Source organism: Vulpes vulpes, chromosome 2 (assembly GCF_048418805.1).
Source record: "Vulpes vulpes isolate BD-2025 chromosome 2, VulVul3, whole genome shotgun sequence".
Taxonomy (NCBI): domain Eukaryota; kingdom Metazoa; phylum Chordata; class Mammalia; order Carnivora; family Canidae; genus Vulpes; species Vulpes vulpes.
The window spans coordinates 102,778,676-102,799,425 of NC_132781.1; the positions used below are offsets into that span (position 1 = coordinate 102,778,676).

A 20,750-nucleotide genomic window follows, 5' to 3' on the forward strand; every position below is an offset into this window, starting at 1 on the left:
GTCATGATCTCACAGTTGTGGGACTGAACCTGGCATTGGTTGCTGCATTCAGCACAGAGTCTGCTTAAGATTCTTTACCCCCTCGTTCCCTCCCTCTCTGTTCCTCTCCCCATCTCCTGCTCATGCTCTCTCAAAAATTTGTTCTTTAAAAAAGTAAAATAAAACAATATGAGTACTTTTTGCATATAAGGGACCGAGCATGCTCACATTAACTCATTCATACATGAAATAAATATTGAGTGACTTCAACGTAAAGATATTATACCAGGCGACTGGGTGGCTCAATCAGTGGGTGTCTGCCTTCGGCTCAGGTCATGATCTTGGTGTCCTGGGATCAAGCCACATGGTGGGCTCCCTGCTTAGTAGGGAGTCTGCTTCTCCCTCTCCCTCTGCCTCTCTCCCTGCTCATGCTCTCTCTCTCTCAAATAAATGAATAAAATCTTATTATCAATAGAACTTTAAAATCTTTTAAAAAGAAGAGAAAACATGACTGAAACCTTTCTAAACTGAATGAAAACTATAATCCCACAGACCCACAAAGGATCTGGCTAGGAGAGAAGAAATGGAAGTAAACTCTTGTAATTTGAAAAAAAAAAAGATTTTATTTATTTATTCATGAGAGACATGGAGAGAGAGAGAGGCAGAGACACAGGCAGAGGGAGAAGCAGGTTCCCTGAGATAGCCTGATGCGGGACTTGATACAAGGACCCTGGGATCACACCCTGAGCCAAAGGTAGATGCTCAACCACTAAGCTACTCACGTGTTCCCTATTGTAATTTTCTTAAACTACATATGATGTGGTATATCACTACAAGAAGGTGGACTGTGATGCTTGAGTCATATGCTTTAAACGCTAAAGCAATCACTAAAATAGCAAATCTTAAGAGTTATAGTAATAAACAAAGCACATACATACACATATATCTGTATGTTTATATATATGTATAAATGGAACTTGTAAAAATTAGTTGATTAATCTAAAGGAAAGCAGAAAGCAAAGAAAATGCGAACAAAGCAGGTCAAATGGAAAGCAAACAGGATGAGAGATTTATATCAACTGTATCAATAATCAGAGTAAATGAAAATGGTCAAAAAATAAAAGAAAGAAAGAAAATGGTCTAAAAGCCTCAATTAAAAGGCAGACTGTCAGAATGGATAAAAATGTAAGTGACAACCATAGGCTGCCTATAAAAAATTCACTTTAAATGTAAAGACACACACACACAAAATAAATAAAATAAAAAAATAAATGTAAAGACACAAATTTGTGAAAAGGACAAAAATAAGGATATACCACACTCACACTTGACAAAAGAAGGCTGAACTTGAGTAGCAATATTAATGCCAGGCAAAATAGATTTCAAAGCAATATATATTCTCGTGATGTATAAGGTCATTTGTTAATGATGAAACAAACAATCCAATCATGAAATGGGCGAAAGACATGAACAGAATTTTCACAGAGGAAGACATAGATATGGCCAACAAGCACATGAGGAAATGCTCCGAATCACTGGCCATCAGGGAAAAAAACAACAACCACAATGAGATACCACCTCACACCAGTGGGAATGGGGAAAATGAACAAAACAGGAAACAACAAATGTTGGAGCGGATACGGAGAAAAGGGAAACCTTCTTGCACTGATGGTGGGAATGTGAACTGGCACAGCCACTCTGGAGAACTGTGTGAAGATTCCTCAAAGACTTAAAAATAGATCTACCCTACGACCCAGCAGTTGCACTGCTGGGGATTTACTGAAAGATACAGATGCAGTGAAACACCGGGACACCTGCACCCCAATGTTTCTAGCAGCAATGTATAGTAGCCAAACTGTGGAAAGAGCCTCGGTGTCCTTCGAAAGATGAAAGGATAAAGAAGATGTGGCCTATGTATACGATGCAATATTACTCAGCCATTAGAAACAACAAATACCAACCATTTACTTCGACACGGATGGAACTGCAGGGTATTATGCTGCGTGAAGTAAGTCAGTCGGAGAAGGACAAACATTATATGGTCTTATTCATTTGGGGAATATAAAAAATAGTGAAAGGGAATAAAGTGGAAAGGAGAGAAAATGAGTGAAAATATCAGGGAGGGTGACAGAACATGAGAGACTCCTAACTCTTGGAAACAAACACGGCATGGTGGAAAGGGAGGTGGGCGAGGGGTTTGGGTGACTGGGTGATGGGCACTGAGGGGGGGCACTTGATGGGATGAGCACTGGGTGTTATGCTATCTGCTGGCAAATTGAACTCCAATTTAAAAAATAATACGATATCAAAAACAAAAACAAAGATTTATCAACACTCAACAAATAAGAAATAAACCTAACTTTTTAAATGACAAAAATTTTGACAGCTCAATGAAGATACACAGATGTTAAATAAGCTCAACATTATCAGTCATTAGGGAAATGTATATTACAACCATAAATGTATATATTTATACACATATATAAGTATTTATGTGTGTGTGTGCGTATATATATATACACCATACCCATCCACGGCTACGATTAAAAAACTGATAATACTAAGTACTCATAAATATATATGGAGGAGTTAGAAACCCTCACATACTGCTGGTGGGTTTAGAAAATAGTACAATTACTTTAGAAAACAATTTGGCAGTTTCATAATAAGGCAATATGAAGAGACAGGAGACTTAAGAGTGATGGATATGTTAACTGTCTAAATTACAGTTATGGTTTCATATGTGTATATATATATGACAAAACTATCAAATTATATGCTTCATACACATGCAGTTTACCTAACTAAAGCTGTTGGAGAAAGAAAGCCTCTATTATATGAAAAACCATCTAAGACAGTGGCTGAGACACGGATGGAAAGATGGATATGAAACCATACAAGATGAAGCTAGTGGACGATGGTCTTTCACCTCATGGCATTAAGAAGTAACAGCTAAGCTTTAAGCAAGGGGGTAACGTGATGAAATGTAAACTTTTAAAAATGTATAGTAAGTATGGTTGCAGTGTAGACCAAGATCCCGAGAGGTGGAATGGCAGGGAAAACAGTCCTGAGGTTAGCTCAGTAATCTAGGAGAAAAATAATGGTAAGGCACAGAAGAGAAGCAGAGTTCACAAACACATCAAGTGTGCCATTCCCACGTGGACAACCACAATGGAAATTATAGTTCTTTGGATGAGAGTCTTCAATAGTTCTCTATTTTAATATAAAACATATTTCTGAGATGAGTAGCTCTATAACACCTCAGTGTTGTGTGGCGCAGCGCTAGACGAGATGCGCACATATTACTACAATCATATATACAGAAAAAGGCTTTAAATTTATACGACGGCCCTACCTTTACAATCCATGCCAAGTTCAATGAGCAACAGGGAACTCTTATAATCAGAGTATTGCAACTTGCAATCCTCTGAAGCTGCTTCAGATGACTGAGTTAAGTCATCAAGATGCTCCACAGACTTCACTTGCTTCTTGACCTACAAATAAATAATACTATTTCAAAATGTCATCCAAATATTTATAAAATATACTAAGTGTAGAAAGATGATAAATATCCATCTTTTTATAAAAGCAAAAACATAGGTACTTTTTAAAAGAACTGATTTTTATCAAAAAGACCTTTATCAATAATTGGTGTTTCTGAATAATTTTTTCACAGCAGATGTCTATACAACAAAGGAAAATTTTCATTTTTTCACTATGCGTTTCATAAAGTAATTTTTTTACCATGGAATATTTCTGATAAATATGAAATATCAAAATAATATAATAAAAATATACCATGAATGAAATAGAATAATATAATAAAAATGTATCATAAATGAAATAGAATTATATATTTTGTTTGTTTGTCTACCTTGTTCTTTTCCTTAGATGTTTTCTTTGCAGGTCTCAAAAGAGGGGATCCCTGGGTGGCGCAGCGGCTTGGCGCCTGCCTTTGGCCCAGGGCACGATCCTGGAGACCCGGGATCGAATCCCACGTCAGGCTCCCGGTGCATGGAGCCTGCTTCTCCCTCTGCCTGTGTCTCTGCTTCTCTCTCTCTCTCTGTGTGAGACTATCATAAATAAATTTAAAAAAAATTTAAAAAGAGGAAGGATTCTTTTCAGGAAAATATTAAATACTTAAAATACAAAGAATATTTAAAGCATATCTAAGCAATATTAATAGCAATATTAACAAAGTATTAAATTTAGATCAAAATTGCAAAAGTAAAGGAAAATCCTAATGTTACTTACATTATTTGATAGGGGTAAATATACCACATTTTTTGTTGTCATTTTCAATAAAAACAAGTTTTCACTAAATCAATTTGGAAAGTGCAAACTAAGTTTTTTTAATGACACAAGCCCTTTTGAAATAATCGTGATATTAGTGTTTTGAAGTTTTACTGTGCAACTACTATGCATTATTTGGGACAGTTTACATATCTTAAAGGGTTTTTAGGCCTTACACAAACCGTATGAAGTAGGCAATTATACTGGGTATCTTTTCACAGGAAGCAAATGAGGCACAGATATTCCAAGGAACTTCCCCAAGCCCATACAGCTGGTAGGAGCAGACCACCCAGAACTCAAGTCCAGGAAATGTCCCGTCCAAACATGTGTTTTAAAATATGTGGTAAAAGTAAGTTAAGTATTTCTAAGTAATGTGATAGCAATTGAATCTATAGTATTATTCCATTTCTAGCTATAACTATTCTACAAATAATTTCTGAATCTTACATACATTTTTAATTTTTATTTTTTTAAAAGATTTTATTTATTTATCCATTCACTAGAGAGACACGCAGAGAGAGACAGGCAGAGACATAGGCAAAGACATAGGCAGAGGGAGAAACAGGCTCCCCCACAAGAAGCCTGGTGTGGGACCCCAGGATCACGCCCTGAGCCCAAGGCAAGACACTCAACTGCTGTGCGACCCCGGGATCCCACACACATTTTTTAATTAAAACACTTCAAACCTAAGCTGTATTGAAAATCTACTTTCAATAAACTAAATATTTAATTCTTCTAAAGAAGTTCATTAATGGGCATTCCTTTACTCATTCAAATGTTTATTCATGGATTCAACAATGACTCATGAAGCACACAATATGTGTCAATGACGCTGCTGGTACAGTAACCGTGGCTCCTGTAATTTAGAACTTTATAATCCAAAAGTAAAAATCTATGATAGATGAATAGTTTTTGATTGTAAATAAACATATTGTAAATAAACAAAACCATTCCCCTTTCCCCCAGAACCTAAACAAATATTAACTTAATATAATCAGATACTCCAAAGCCCCTCACAAAATCATAGCTAATCATGATACTGTCAAAGGTACTGAATACCTTAAAACCTATCAAGAAATGATTAGTTCTATTCAGAATCGCCTATGTGTCTCTAAATTTACTATTATATATATATATATATATATATATATATATATATATATATATTCAATCGATGAAGGATAGTATCTGAATATTCAATTATATGAGAATACTGCACAGTGGAACCGATTCTAAATAAACAATCTCTTACCACAAAACTCATATCCTGATCTGGGGGTCCTGGGATCGAGTTCTGCTTTGGGCTCCCCAGAGGGAACCTGCTTCTCCCTCTGCCCATGTCTCTGCCTCGCTCTCTGTGTCTCTCACAAATAAATAAATGAAATCTTAAAAAAAAAGTCACTCCTCCTCATCCTAACCTTTCAAGTGGTGTTTTTGATATACTTGAGTATTTCTTCCCTCAGCCTGTAACGACAGGCTGTATATTACAGTGTTTTACTTACATAATAATCATAGTTAACATTCCTTCAGAGGGAAATAAAGAATTTATGGGATTTTTACCTTCTTTCATCCTGATCCATTTCACGTAGACTGTTGTCATTACTCACTCGTAGTAGACTACCAGTTAGGGAATCGGCCTCCTCAAAGCCTGGTGTAATCACAGATGCTTTTGATGCCCACTTAACATTTGTATCTTTCTTTATTTCCATGACAGACAAACCAGGATCATTACTTAAAACAAAAATCCAGTTAAAATATCCATTAGAAAGCCAATATTTTGTAATAATTTTACTGGTAAGGATTAAAAATTTTTTTGGTAAACATCTGTTACCCATCTGAATTCATTTATTTTTATTTATTTATTTATTTTTTAATTTTTATTCATTTATGATAGTCACACAGAGAGAAAGAGAGGCAGAGACACAGGCAGAGGGAGAAGCAGGCTCCATGCACCGGGAGCCCGACGTGGGATTCGATCCCGGGTCTCCAGGATCACACCCTGGGCCAAAGGCAGGCACTAAACCGCTGCGCCACCCAGGGATCCCTGATATTCAATTATATGAGAATACTGCATGGTGGAACCGATTCTAAATAAACAATCTCTTACCACAAAACTCATATCCTGATCTGGGGGTCCTGGGATCGAGTTCTGCTTTAGGCTCCCCAGAGGGAACCTGCTTCTCCCTCTGCCCATGTCTCTGCCTCGCTCTCTGTGTCTCTCACAAATAAATAAATGAAATCTTAAAAAAAAGTCACTCCTCCTCATCCTAACCTTTCAAGTGGTGTTTTTGATATACTTGAGTATTTCTTCCCTCAGCCTGTAATGACAGGCTGTATATTACAGTGTTTTACTTACATAATAATCATAGTTAACATTCCTTCAGAGGGAAATAAAGAATTTATGGGATTTTACCTTCTTTCATCCTGATCCATTTCACGTAGACTGTTGTCATTACTCACTCGTAGTAGACTACCAGTTAGGGAATCGGACTCCTCAAAGCCTGGTTTAATCACAGATGCTTTTGATGCCCACTTTACATTTGTATCTTTCTTTATTTCCATGATAGACAAACCAGGATCATTACTTAAAACAAAAATCCAGTTAAAATATCCATTAGAAAGCCAATATTTTCTAATAATTTTACTGGTAAGGAATAAAAAATTTTTTTGGTAAACATCTGTTACCCATCTGAATTCATTTATTAATTCATAGAACAGTTATGAAGTGCAACCATATGCAAGGAAATACACATATACAATTATGATACAATGTCATTTGTGGGGACAAAACTGCCTGTGTAGGACCTGTGGAATCAAGTGCCATTCACCAAGGCACGGCGGATAAGTCTCATCTGCCCATGCATCGGGTAACAGGCATACGCACTACACTCCCAGCTATGGATCCAGCAAAAGCCCATAAATTGGCACCACCCTCACCCTCACAGCCACCATCTGGGAGCCCCTGGAAAACACTTAGATAATCACCCATGGGGGTAGAGAGTCTACGTGGAAAACCAGCTTTCCTGCAGAGAAGTTCTAGGACACCACCAGAGCAAAACAATCAGGTTTGGACACATGGGAGCGGTAGTCATTAAAGACTGGAGGAGGTGACTGCTACTTCAAAGGCAAAGACAGCAATGCAAAAGGATATGACAAAATCAAGGAAATATGACACCAACAAAGGATTACAATAATCTTCCTGTAATCAATCTCAGACATGTGAAGATCTGTAATTTATCCAAGAAAGATTTCAAAATCTCAGTCTTAAGGAAATTCAAGGAGCTACCAGAAAACACAAAAAGCCAACTCAGGAGTGCATGGGTGGGTCAGGCAATTAAATGTCTGACGCTTGATTTCATCTCAGGCTATGATCTCAGGGTCAGGAGATTGAGCCCTGCATCAGGCTTACACTCAGCACAGTGTCCCTCTCCCTCTGCTACTCCCCCCTAGCTCACATACTCTTTCTCTCGCTAAAATAAATGAATAAAATCTTTAAAAAACAGTTAATTCAATAAAATGAGGAATACACTACATAAACAACAACAAAAAAGAAGTTTAATGAACAGCTGCAAGGGCTTAGTTTAAGTGTCTGATTTGGTTTTGGCTCAGGTCATGATCTGAAGGTCGTGGAATCACCCCCAGGTCTGCTTGAGATCCTCTCTCCATCTCTTTCTCTCTCTCCCCACTTGCTCTTCCTTCCTTCCTTCCTTCCTTTTCTTTCTTTCTTTCTTTCTTTCTTTCTTTCTTTCTTTCTCTCTCTCTCTCTCTCTCTCTCTCAAATGAATATATTTTTAAAAATAATTTTAAAGGGACAAAGAAAAAGAATTAGTTTTGGTAACTTGTGCATACTTTTAGCTTAGTATCTAATCCTAATACAAAAAGCTAGATTTACCAACAGAAAATTATATTTTTTTTTCATGGACTAAATGCATGCAAGAAAATATTATGAGCATATAGCTATGTAAATTTACAAAAAGACTGAATTTTCCCATAGGAGATTATCAATTGAGTAACTTTAGGGCACTGAAAACAAAAACAAAACCAGCAATTACTGTTTTAAAACTGCCATACACAGTTTTCCAGAGTGGCTGCACCAGTTCACATTCCCACCAACAGTGTAAGAGGGTTCCCTTTTCTCCGCATCCTCTCCAACATTTGTGGTTTCCTGCCTTGTTAATTTTCCCCATTCTCACTGGTGTGAGGTGGTATCTCATTGTGGTTTTGATTTGTATTTCCCTGATGGCAAGTGATGCAGAGCATTTTCTCATGTGCATGTTGGCCATGTCCATGTCTTCCTCTGTGAGATTTCTCTTCATGTCTTTTGCCCATTTCATGATTGGATTGTTTGTTTCTTCATTTGGGGAATATAAATAATAGTGAAAGGGAATATAAAGGAAGGGAAAAGAAATGTTGGGAAATATCAGGAAGGGAGACAGAACATAAAGACTCCTAACTCTGTGAAATGAACTAGGGGTGGTGGAAGGGGAGGAGGGGGGGTGTTGGAGGGGAATGGGTGACGGGCACTGAGGCGGACACTTGACGGGATGAGCAGTGGGTGTTTTTCTGTATGTTGGTAAATTGAACACCAATAAAAATTAATTAAAAAATAAAAAATAAATAAATAAATAAAACTGCCATACAGCTAACTCTTCTAGTTAAATAACATCCAAAAAAGATGGATCTTCCTGAAAGCAAGTATTAAACAATTCTTCTTGACCCAAATTTCAGAAGTAAATCTGTAATTATGGATATGAAATAGCTTTCATTTTGAAAACAGTTGATAGAAGTAACTTTTAAATAGAAAACAACTGGTTAAAGACACCTCAAAGTTATGTTGGTGGGGGAATGCTAACATGCAGCCATGGTAACGAGAACCCATCAGAACCAGTTTTAAATGTTTGTAATGATCAATGCCATCTGTCCTCACTCACCAGCCAACCAATGTCAGCTTCTCCCTCCTGAGGTATAGCCAGTGTGGGACAAAATCACTCCAATACGCATGCCTTGAGTGCCAACCAATCAACAACAGTCTTACCCAAATTACCATGGTGCTTCAGATGATGACAAATCACTTAATTCTCTGAAAGTCTCCCAAGTCTTAAACTCCACTTTTCCTGAAACTGTATATAGAAAGTGAAGACTACTCTGTCAGAAAAGACTGTAAGTGGCCAGCATAGCTCCCTCTTATTAGTCAGCAGTAAATTTCAACTTCACCTTTATATTTCAGATATTGAGGGCTCATATCCCCTGGCAAAAATGTTTAAAGTCCTATAATAATTTACCACCACATTTCATTTTCCTTAATGAAACATAAATGAAGTTTGCTCTTCCTTTGTTCCATTCTACTATAATTAAAACTAACATAAATACCAGTAAAAGAATAAGTAGCAAGTAACCACAATATAAGGCCCAAATAATCCACAAAATGCAGATAACGGACAGGTTAAATCGTCAGAATGGACCCATGCCAACCATTTTTTCTGTTTGAGAATTGGTATTATGTTAAAAACAATACACACGGTTTAGTTAAACTCCATTCACTCAACAAACATTTATTGCATAGCACTATATATGCTAGAATGTTCTCTAAGCACTGAGGACACGGCCATGAACAGAAAAAAACCCTACTCACGAGGAAAGTAAACATAGTAACAATAAACTACCTAGGCAAACTACACAGTATGAGAGGAGAAAAACTAAAGCAGAGAAATCAAATTTCGACATGTTGTAGCAAAAGGAGTGGTCGAAATACTAGTCAGGATAAACCAAGAAGGGCCTTGCTGAGAAAATGACCTTGAAGCAAAAACCAGGAAGAAAAAGAGGGAGCGAGGAGTAAGCCATGAGGATACCTGAGAGAAAAGCACTGCACAGAGAGTTTATAGCAAGTACAGAGGTATGCCTGAAGTGTTTATAATGAGGGTGGGGGGTAAGAATAGTGAGAAATTCAAGTGTGGCTGAACAGAAGGAAAGGGATAGAAAATAGTTCAAATCAGAGAGACAGAAGGAGGAAAGGATAGGGAGGGACCCGAGATGAACAAGTCACATAAGGCCTTGTAGGTATTAGAAAGAACTTGAGTGAATGGGAGGCCATTAGGTTTTGAGCAGAGGAGGACATAATCTGACTTATGTTTGAATAGATCCACTGTGTTTAGAATTAATGGAAAGTGAATTTTTGAAGATTATATAATATGAAGTCACTATTGAAAAATTTGATGTGGTGCATGTTGAAATATATGCTCTTTAAAAAGGAAGAATAAGGGGCACTTGGTTGGCTCAGTCGGTAAAGCGTCTGCTTTTGGCTCAGGTCATAACCCTGGAGTCCTGGGATCAGCCCCACTTCAGGCTCCCCGCTTCTCCCTCTGCCTCTGCCGCTCCCTGCATTCACACACACTCTCTCTCTCTCTCTCAAATAAATAATCTTAAAAACATTTTTGAAGGAAAAATATTAGCCTGTATGCAAAGTGCATGAAAAAGAAGATTCACTGCATTAACAACCTCTTGGTTTATAGCATAGGGATCAAATGTTTATACAGAATATGGGACAAGTTGCCATGTGAAATCTCTTCGTAATAATATTCAGATCAATTTGAGAGTCCAACATTTGAGCACTGTAAGGTAGAGTGCCAGTGTAGCAGGTAACTTCCTTTTGCAACTCAGCAGATATTAAAAGTATTCTAAAGTTTCTGTAAGACATCAAACCAAACACTTTAAATATACTTTGGGGGATCCCTGGGTGGCTCAGCGGTTTAGCACCTGCCTCCAGCCCAGGGTGTGATCCTGGAGTCCCGGGATCGAGTCCCACATCAGGCTCCCTGCATGGAGCCTGCTTCTCCCTCTCCCTCTGCCTGTGTCTCTGCCTCTCTCTCTCTCTATCTCTCTGTGTGTCTCTCATGAATAAATAAAAATAAAATTTAAATATATATATATATATATATATATATATATATATATATATACTTTGTTAAACAATCAAAACCCTGCAGACCTAAATTCATTTTCTCAGATAGTTACACGCTGCATCATTTTATAGGTGTGAAAACTTACTTCCTTAGGGATGGAGAGTTAGACTCCCTCCAAGTTTTTGATAGATAATCTGAACATATATATGTAACATGTTTATGTAAGTATTCTTAATATATCTGTCATATTGTATATATATAATAATATATAATAAATGTTCTTATAATATGTGTGTCTAAGTGTTCACACAAGTCATGTTTTCCTATAGGATCTACTCCTGGCAATGAAGCCGTTGGAATATAGGGACAGCATATGTGAAATTTCAAATGCACTGCTACATCACTCTTCAGAAAGGATTTGTCAATTTTCTTTCTCTCTCTCTCTTTTAAAGATTTTTATTTATTCATTCAGGAGAGACACAGAGTGAGGCAGAGACATGGGCAGACGGAGAAGCAGGCTCCTCATGGGAAGCCTGATGCAGGACTTGATCCCAGGATCCTGAGATCACAACCTGAGCCAAAGGCAGACGTTCAACCACTGAGCCACTCAGGTGCAACGGATTTGACAATTTTCACCTAACAAGTGTATGAGAATGACTTTTGCCTCACATTTGCTAACCTAGGTTATTTTTTTTAATTAAATATTTATCACTATGCCTGCAAAAAAAAAATTGATACCTTACCAGTCTTTGCCTTTTTCTGTTTAGCACCCTGGGTGGAATATCTCTACTAAAAATATAAAATGTGTTAATCATGAACATTAGCTCCAAACAATTTGTTTTATAGAAAAATAATAATTATCTATTGTTTAAATATTGCTATAGGCTTACCTATCAGAATCTTCATTCTGCGTAGTAGGAAACAGGTGGTAATCAGTTTTTCCACTCTTTCTTTGTTGAATTAGTCCAGCAGCAGGAACAGGAACAGGAACAGCAGCAGCAGCAGCAGCAGCAGCAGCATATATGTTTTCTGCTCCTTCCATTTTACTACTCTCGTGCTGCTTCCTTTCTTTTCCAGTCTTGAATGGAAATTTGATACTGTTACAACTTTATTCACTAAAAAGAACTTTTTTCATTAATTGTATCATTTGACTCTTAGTTTATAATTTTAATCAATAAAACTATCTTGCGCTTAACTTTATCATTACATGTAATTGCAATTTTTGGAAATTCTGCTTCATTTCTGTTGGAATAGAACAACATAATTTTCCAGAATTCCAAAAAGGACTTTCTTAATTTTGTGTTCATATCCACCTAACATTCCCAACTTCACCCCATCTGACCAGCAGATACAAAGGAATAAAAAGACACAAAAATCTGTCCTCTCGTCTTTACCATCTGGATTTTGCTTACACTGACAGATTTAAAGGATGTGACATTGTGATGCTCCAGGAACAAAGAGGAAGCTTTCCATTTCTGCACTGAACTATTCTTTCCCCAACTGCCTTTTATAATTCTTTTTTCATTTGGATCCCAGGGCTATCAAAAAAGTCACAGTGTTCATTAAAATATGTGAACCAAAGTTCACCACAACATAAAAGGAGCAGAGCAAAACTGAGATTAGTGTAGAATTTTGGGAAATGAGTAATGCTCCCCAAATTTCACATTCCATAACCACAACATTTTATAGCTAGAGGGTATAAAAGTAATTATCAACTTTAATCCCATTTTCTATTGATAATGGGAATAAAACCAAAAAAGGTTACATGATTTGTCCAAAGTTCCTAAAGTGGCATTACCTAGCATCAAAGAGATGATACAATTCCTTAATGCTAAATCAAATAAATGACCCAACAAGTTTATTAATCAGCTATGCTAAAAGTGTGACTTTGGCACAGTAATTTAATACCTTAATTGGGGATGAGGCGCTTAGCTAATTTTTATTTTAAAGGAGGACATCTCTAGATTTTGTTTATTTTTCACCTCAAACATCAGTTTTCTCCCTTAGAGTCAAATACTGAAGGTTTGCTGAAAATCTATGCTACCTACATGATAAAAGTCGTACGTGCCAAAATATATCATATTTTATTAAACAAGATGTAAAGATTTGACTCAACAAAAACATCTGAGAATGGTGATTAAACAAACACATATATGTGTATACACACACACACACACACACACACACACGCACACACACATGTGGGCACCTGGGTGGCTCGGTCAGTTAAACATCTGCCTTTGGCTCAGGTCATGATCCCCGGGATCTGGGATCAAGACCCGTGCATCAGGCTTCCTGCTCTGCCGGGAGCGTGCTTCTCCCTTTCCCTCCTACAGCTGCTCCCCTGTTCGTTTTCTCTCTCTCAGTGTGAAATAAAATCTAAAAAAAAAAATTTTTTTTTTTTTTTAACGTGGAGGAGATGCCTGAGTGGCACAGTTAGTTGGGCCTCAACTCTTGATTGAAGTTCAGGTCATGATCATGGGATTGAGCCCCGCTTCAGGCTCCACGCTCACTGGGGAGTTTGCTTCTCTCCCTTTCTCTCTCCCTCTACCCTTCACCCTGCTCACACACTCAAATAAATAAGTAAATAAATAAGTAAGTAAGTAAGTAAATAAATAAATAAATAAATAAATCCTAAAAGAAAAAAGGAGTCTGTTTTTAAAACATGGGAGAAAAAAACTGGTGATAATGCAAATATTTGTTCTTAAAAATATCTCAAAAAGTGGTCGCGTTGGAATTTGAAGTTCCAAGAGTTTGAGGAAAGCAGAGAAGACTACACATACTGAAGCAATAAACAGAAGCAATAAATAGATTGGTTTAGATGAAATGTTTGTTTATATCCCTTCCCTTAGTTATTGCTTCTTTTCCATTTTATGTATTCATTTATTTTAAAGACGTTATTTATTTATTCATCAGGGACACACACACAGAGAATCAGAGACACAGGCAGAGGGGGAAGCAGGCTCCATGCAGGGAACCTGATGTGGGACTCAATCCCAGATCACGGGATCATACCCTGAGCCAAAGGCAGACACTCAACAGGTGAGCCACCCACCCAGGCATCCCAACTTCTTTTCCATTTTATTGTTTATGGAAGTGCAACTTATATTTAAGCCAATAGATAAAAATCTTAGATATTATGATACATTTTTTAAACATCTATGTATTTTAGAGAACAAGACTGATAGCATGAGAGAGGCACAGCGAGAGAGAGAAACTCAAGCAGACTCCATGCTGAGCACAGAGCCTGACGTGGGGCTCCTCTTCACAACCCTGACATTACAACCCAAGCCAAAAACAAGACTAGGACTCTCAACTGACCGTGCCCCCCAGGCACCCCAAGATAATCGCATTTTAAAGCAATTTTCTCTACGGTTATTCTGGTTCATGAGGTCACAGGGTGCATAGCGAAAAGAGCTTTCCAGTTCACACGCCACTTGCGAAACTGAAAGAAACTTAAGGAACACAAATCTTAGGTTTTCCTGCATTCCTATCATTTAGATAGCAGAAATAATCTATTTCCGAACACAATTGTATATTGAGATGACCCCATTTTATACATGAGCTTTTTTCTTAAGTGGAAAATCAAAATGGCTCAGATAATTGACAAAGACAAAAAAAATCAAAAGAGCAGCAGCAAAGTGAATCTCCCTACCTCTTCTTGAAGTTCAACTTTCTCTTTTTCCAAAGCCAGTTTTTCTTGTAACATGCCTTTCTCATTCTTAAACCTTTGCAGATTTTGCATATCTTGCTGTAATTCTTCTTTTTGATATACTTTTGATGTTCTGAAAGGACGTGGTGAAGAACTCACATTTTCTAATGCAGGTTCCGTACTTTTATAGTTATCAGTACTGTCATTATCTGCATATAATGGCTTCTGGAAAGAGTCTGGTATTGGTTTTGTTTTCTTGTAAGTGTTTGTAATAGCAGAAGTATCATGCCTTTTCTTCTGAATCATACGTTTCGCCACATTGGAGTGGGCAGGCCGCAAATCCAAAAGGCTTTCTGGGTCACTATACGGAGGGATATATCCAGTGTCTAATTTGCTATTGGTGGTATTTTGGTTCAAACTTTTGGCCATCTGCATGTCAAACTCTTGGTCTTCTTTCACTTCAGATGTAACTAGTGGGTTCCTTACTTTATTTTCTGGATCGCTATCAAGACTCTCATTTTTGTTAAAAACATGCTCACCTGGTTTGTTATCATTTTCATGGGAAGAAAGCTTAGAAGATGACTGGCAAGCATAGTCCAGGGACCCAGAGTATGAATGAGAGAGAATAGCATTGTCGAGACTAGGCTCTTTTTGTTCAGGAAAGGCCTGAGGTACTACAGAGACAGACACTCCAAATTCATCTTTTTCCTCACGATCAAGTGTAACTTTTGTCACATTAGGAGGCATTTCCTTGAAGTCTGCTTCTTTAGAATTACCACGTAGTCGTTCTAACTTAGGATGAGTAATAATTCCGTACTTTTTACAAGTTTTACCAATCTTCTGCTTTAACTCTCTGCTCATGCGTTTCACATTTTTCCAATCTAATTTGCCTTGTTTCATCTGTATCTCCTCATACTCCTCGTGCACACGACGATGTTCTGAATGTACAGATCTATCACTCTGTCTATCACATTCCATATTCATTTCTGGTTCTCGAGCCATATTTTGCAGTTGCACAAGTGGAATGTTAACTTGCTTCATTTGGCTTTCAGATGTCTTTTCAGCCAGGATACATGTTTGTAAAATAACTTTATCCTTAGGTAATCAAATACGGGCAAAGAAAAATAGAAAATAATTAAAATTTAGTTATTAGCTGTTCCTAAGTCACTGGATTATTAACTAAGAAGTGAGGACAGAAGAAAAGCATAAATCCATTCACTTATATTTTGTCAGGTTTTTCTTAACTAAACAACTCAATACAGTTACATCTACCAAAAAATGAATCAGATGATTTTTAATGTTACAAACCTAAAAACACTTTATTCCCTTGTATCTTAAACAGTGAGCCCCATTTCAGGAGTTTTTACAAGTTTGAAACCTAGATAATAGGCAAACTACACTTTTGGGGGGCAAATATCAATTAACATCAATCAAAGAAAAATAAATTCCTATATTTTAATTTAAATTATATACTATGATAGTGTTAGACATCGCTATAGATTATCTGCTTGTATCCAGCTCTAATATATTGTAATGTCCACTGAGAGCGCATAAGAAAAATATTAATAATATGGATTTCCTGTGCTGAAATAACTGAAAGAGTTATTGTTTATAATCCAACTACAAAGGTCCCATCCTGGAAGGTGTGATTCTACAATAGGCGATCGTGCTGATTTCATGACCCCATTCTCTCAAGTCAACTACACAGAGATCACAAAGCACAATACATCTTTAATCTTGGCATTTGTAACTGGAAATAGAGAACTGGACACTTTGAACCACTGAGAATAATCCCTCCTTGTACATGAGTCTAAGTCAGTAGTCATCATTGTTATACTGCTCATAATTTCAACTGCTTAAACATGACTCAATATTTGATGCTACCTTCTTTATCATGTAAAGAAGTTACAAAAATGGAAGAAGCAAAGAATATTTAGAATTATTTTGGTCTCAAAAGAATTTTTTTTGCCTAAATTCCAAGGATGAAGTTTAGCTAAACTTAGGTTACTAAAAATTACAACATTTTAAGTTTTGTAACTCGTAAAATTTTATAAAAACTAAATATTAAATTATACTCTATTGATTTCAATATATCCACTCAAAGAGTTTCACTTGAACCATGTAGTATTAGAAAAGCAGGGAAAACAATATGAAATCAGAAATTTAAAGTTTTACATACCTGGGGGTGGTTATTTTCACTTTTATCAGGTCTTTCTTGCTCTTGCTTTTGCTCTGATGCCACTTCTAAGTCTGGTTCTGACGAAAAATCTATATATTTAGTTAAAATGGACTACTTAGAAAGGTTAGATAAAAGCTATTACCTCTATAAAAATAGAAAACATCATTTATCACTGAAGAGTTTAAATTCATCTTTAGCTGAATATTTAAGAAATACTTCTAATTATCTAAAATTTCAACAAACCATTTGAGAAATACTAAACGTCACCAGGGTAAAGGCACACAAACATCTCCAAGATTCATTCACAAATTCATCCACTAACATCCATGAACAAAACAATCAGAAACAAAACAAAAGTTTAAAATTCAGTAGAAACATATAAAATCACAAGAGATTATTCTCTACTTTGTAACAGTACCTCTTAAACAACACCTTAAGCTTCAACACAACGTTATTCATCATTTCCAAAATTATTAGTACTTTTCATGTCTGTATCAGTGTATATCCTCTTGGATACACTGGACATACATCCTGTGGGTGTATGTGCCCAGTAAGTAAAGGTTTCTGAAATTATTTTCCTCTACTACTTCACAAATTTCCTTGCATCTTTTAGGACTCAGACTGCTGTGTAAAGTCATCCTTGATTATGGCTATCCTTTCTCAGATAAAAATGTATCTCTTTCTTTGGGGTTACCTTAATACCTTACAGCTTTTTCTAGTGCACCTTCACCACCTGAACTGTAAACTACTTCTTTATGTATCTAGTTCTTTTGCTCCTACACTGTAGGGGACAATCTCGACAAGAGAGAGAGAGAGAGAGAGAGAGAGAGAATCTTGAGCGGGCTCCACCCCCAGTGCTGAGCTCCACCCGGGGCTCCATCTCACAAGTCTGAGATAAGATCGGAACTGAAATCAAGAGCTGGACACTCAACCGAATGAACCGCTCAGGCATCCCTGTAGGGGACAATCTCTTAAATCATCTTTCAGTCTTTATGTTACTTAGTACTTATAAAAGTAAACAGTCTTTATGTCACTTAGTACTACTCACTGAGTTCCCACTAAGTGATAGATAGGGGACCGGGTTTAAAGAAGCATATAGATGTAAGGTGTCAGGAATAGCTTTCCTAGACATAATGCCTAAACTGAGACTGCAACAGTGACGTCAGACAGATTCAAAGGGATTAAAGGGCAGAAAATGGGGAGAGCATGCAAGGCTGTAGTAAGACAAGGGAGAGAAGCACACAACAGGGTAAATATTTGTCTAAAATAGAGAGATCACAGAGGAAGACATCACTAGCAGTTCAGGATACCAGAGATAAGGGCGGACGGTATAAAGGGCTAAAGATGAAGACTTAGGCAGAAGTCAAGATTATGAAAGCTTTGTATGTAATTTTAAGATGCCTGGACATAAATATGTTTTCAACAGTGGTTCACGGTCGTATATGCATTTGAGACAGATCACTCTACATACTGTGGGGAGGGATGAGTGTGAGGGGCACTGTGATCAAAGACAGGAGATGAATTAGAAGGTAGTAATGCAAAACAAAGATGATACACACCTCAACTGACTGAATGGTTCCAGAAATACTCAGAATATAAAATCATCAGGGCTCAGGACAGAATAAATCTGTATTAAGTGAATCAACAACAATGCTGGCATCAAGGGAAAAGAGATATAATTTTACATGAACTGTTTTATGTTGCTTGCATGTACTTTGTAACTGGTTTTGTTTTACATTTTCCTGTGGTACAGGAGCCTACAGGTGTTTTCTTTTTAAAGTCCTGTTTCTTGGATCTACCAAGCTCACAAAGAAGTAACAGCAAACAAGTCACTTGCATAGATCAATAAATTTGGATTTACAGCCTATACTCACTACTCCTGGAGATAACTGAAAATCTTTAGAAAATGAGTTAATTCTAGAAGAAAGAAAACAACAAAACTACAGGAGTGAAAAAATATTATATGATATGTTAGTACAGACGTGATCATATGACTGATAAAGGACACTGGATTAACTGATACATTAAGTAGAACACATGTTAGATGTGGTTAATCAACTGAACATCTTAGTAGAATTAGAACTGACTTTCCATATATTCTTTTTAAATGATATTTGATACTTAAAACCAATATTCCTTAGGAACTCTTTACTCATTTAAAATAATGAAACAGCACCTGGGTTGTTCAGCCAGGTAAGTATCCAACTCTTGATTTCAGCTTGGGTCATGATCTCAGGGTTGTGAGAGACTGAGTCCTGCAGTGGGCTCCGTGCTGAGTGTGGGTCCTGCTTGGGATTCTCTTTCTCCTTCTGCCCACCCCTCCCTCCTTACTTTCTGACACTCTCTAAAAAAGTAAAATAAAAATAATCAAACAAGGAGATGGACTATGCCTACATAGCTGAGAAGAGGACACTATGTAGCAAATTCTCAATGATTCCAATTACTGCTGGGAAAGTCAACTCCAAAATAAAGTCAAAGAGAATATAGGAAATATTTTAATATTCTGTTTGGGAAGGTGCTTTTGTTTGTTACAGTGAATATAGTGTGACCAATACTTATGAATTTAGAGCTATAAAAATAAAGCTAAGAAACTATGTTGTGAGTAAACAATCTTTACATCTCTACCTAGTTTTCCCAACTGGTCCCCAAATTCTAAATCTAATCCCGCTACCCACACTCAAGTGAAAGCTGAACACGAGCCTAAAAGAAATTATTTTCTCCTAATTCTCTTTCTTATTTATATGTGGCTTTGGTTAGAGGAAGAATGCAAAAATGTCTTGCTGAAAGATGCTCTGTTTGGTGGCAGGTTGCATGAAAGGAGTAAACACAAAGTAAATCTTACCACAAAATTATTTTTGAAAAATCAGAACTATGGTGAAATCATGAGGACACTGAACTCTCTCTGATTCTTTACCTTTTTTGCTCTCTCTGTTTTCTAGTAGCAGTGATTCACACAGGCCATGGAGCACAGAATTCTCTAACTGAAACACAGCTCCAATATTAATATTTTATCTATTAAGGTCATCTGTCCAAATTCTGTGGATGCTGACTCATTTTTGATCATTGGTTGTGATACAAATGGGCATTTATTATCAACTTTCAAATCCCCAGTTCTTTGACAAGTCTCATTACTGAGGGACAAACTAGAATCACAATCAGAAAAATCTGAAAACAAAGTTTCCTTTATTAGAATGTAAATAACAATACAAACTTAACAAAATTGTACAAATTCTTTTGTTGGAGAAACAGCCACAAGTCCTGCTCCTCTCCCAGATGCACTACTTACTACTCATTCGTAGCTAATTATATTTTACGTGTCCTGTACTTGGCATTCACACAGATGAATTTAACTCTCTCATTTTCTCTTTTTTATTCTCTAGTATTACACAGTTTAATTCACTCACCAAGCTCTATTACATATTCTATATTCCATGAAAGCTCTGTCCATTAATAATAAAGAGTCTTCAAGGTCTGAATGTTTTTAGTAACAAAACTGATGTCTAATCATTTATTTTATGTTTAAATATGCATTTTGTGTTCTAAAGACATGAGTTTTAAAAAACTTGTGATGAATGGTACTACTTTAATAATAATGAGATGGTCTCTCCTCAATGCACCAACATCCTCAGAATTTAATTTTTGGACAAATATCATATTTATATGAGAAATCAGAGACTTGGGTAATATAATCCTTTCCATGTAAAAACAAAATAAGTCTCAGTCCACACTGAGATCCAAAAACTACAGC

At 36.7% G+C, this 20,750-nt stretch overlaps 1 protein-coding gene across 1 annotated transcript in view; it reads right to left on the reverse strand.

Moving 5' to 3' along the window:
* LOC140595958 (uncharacterized) overlaps positions 1-20,750 on the reverse strand; it is a 145,215-nt gene that overhangs the window by 49,709 nt on the left and 74,756 nt on the right. Inside the window, exons 20-26 of the mRNA XM_072742406.1 lie at positions 17,003-17,091; positions 14,827-15,918; positions 12,062-12,249; positions 6,686-6,856; positions 5,833-6,003; positions 3,854-3,887; positions 3,335-3,473 (exon numbers count right to left, since the gene is read on the reverse strand). Coding sequence (XP_072598507.1) covers positions 3,335-3,473; positions 3,854-3,887; positions 5,833-6,003; positions 6,686-6,856; positions 12,062-12,249; positions 14,827-15,918; positions 17,003-17,091 — 1,884 coding nt within the window. The remainder of the gene's footprint in view (positions 1-3,334; positions 3,474-3,853; positions 3,888-5,832; positions 6,004-6,685; positions 6,857-12,061; positions 12,250-14,826; positions 15,919-17,002; positions 17,092-20,750) is intronic.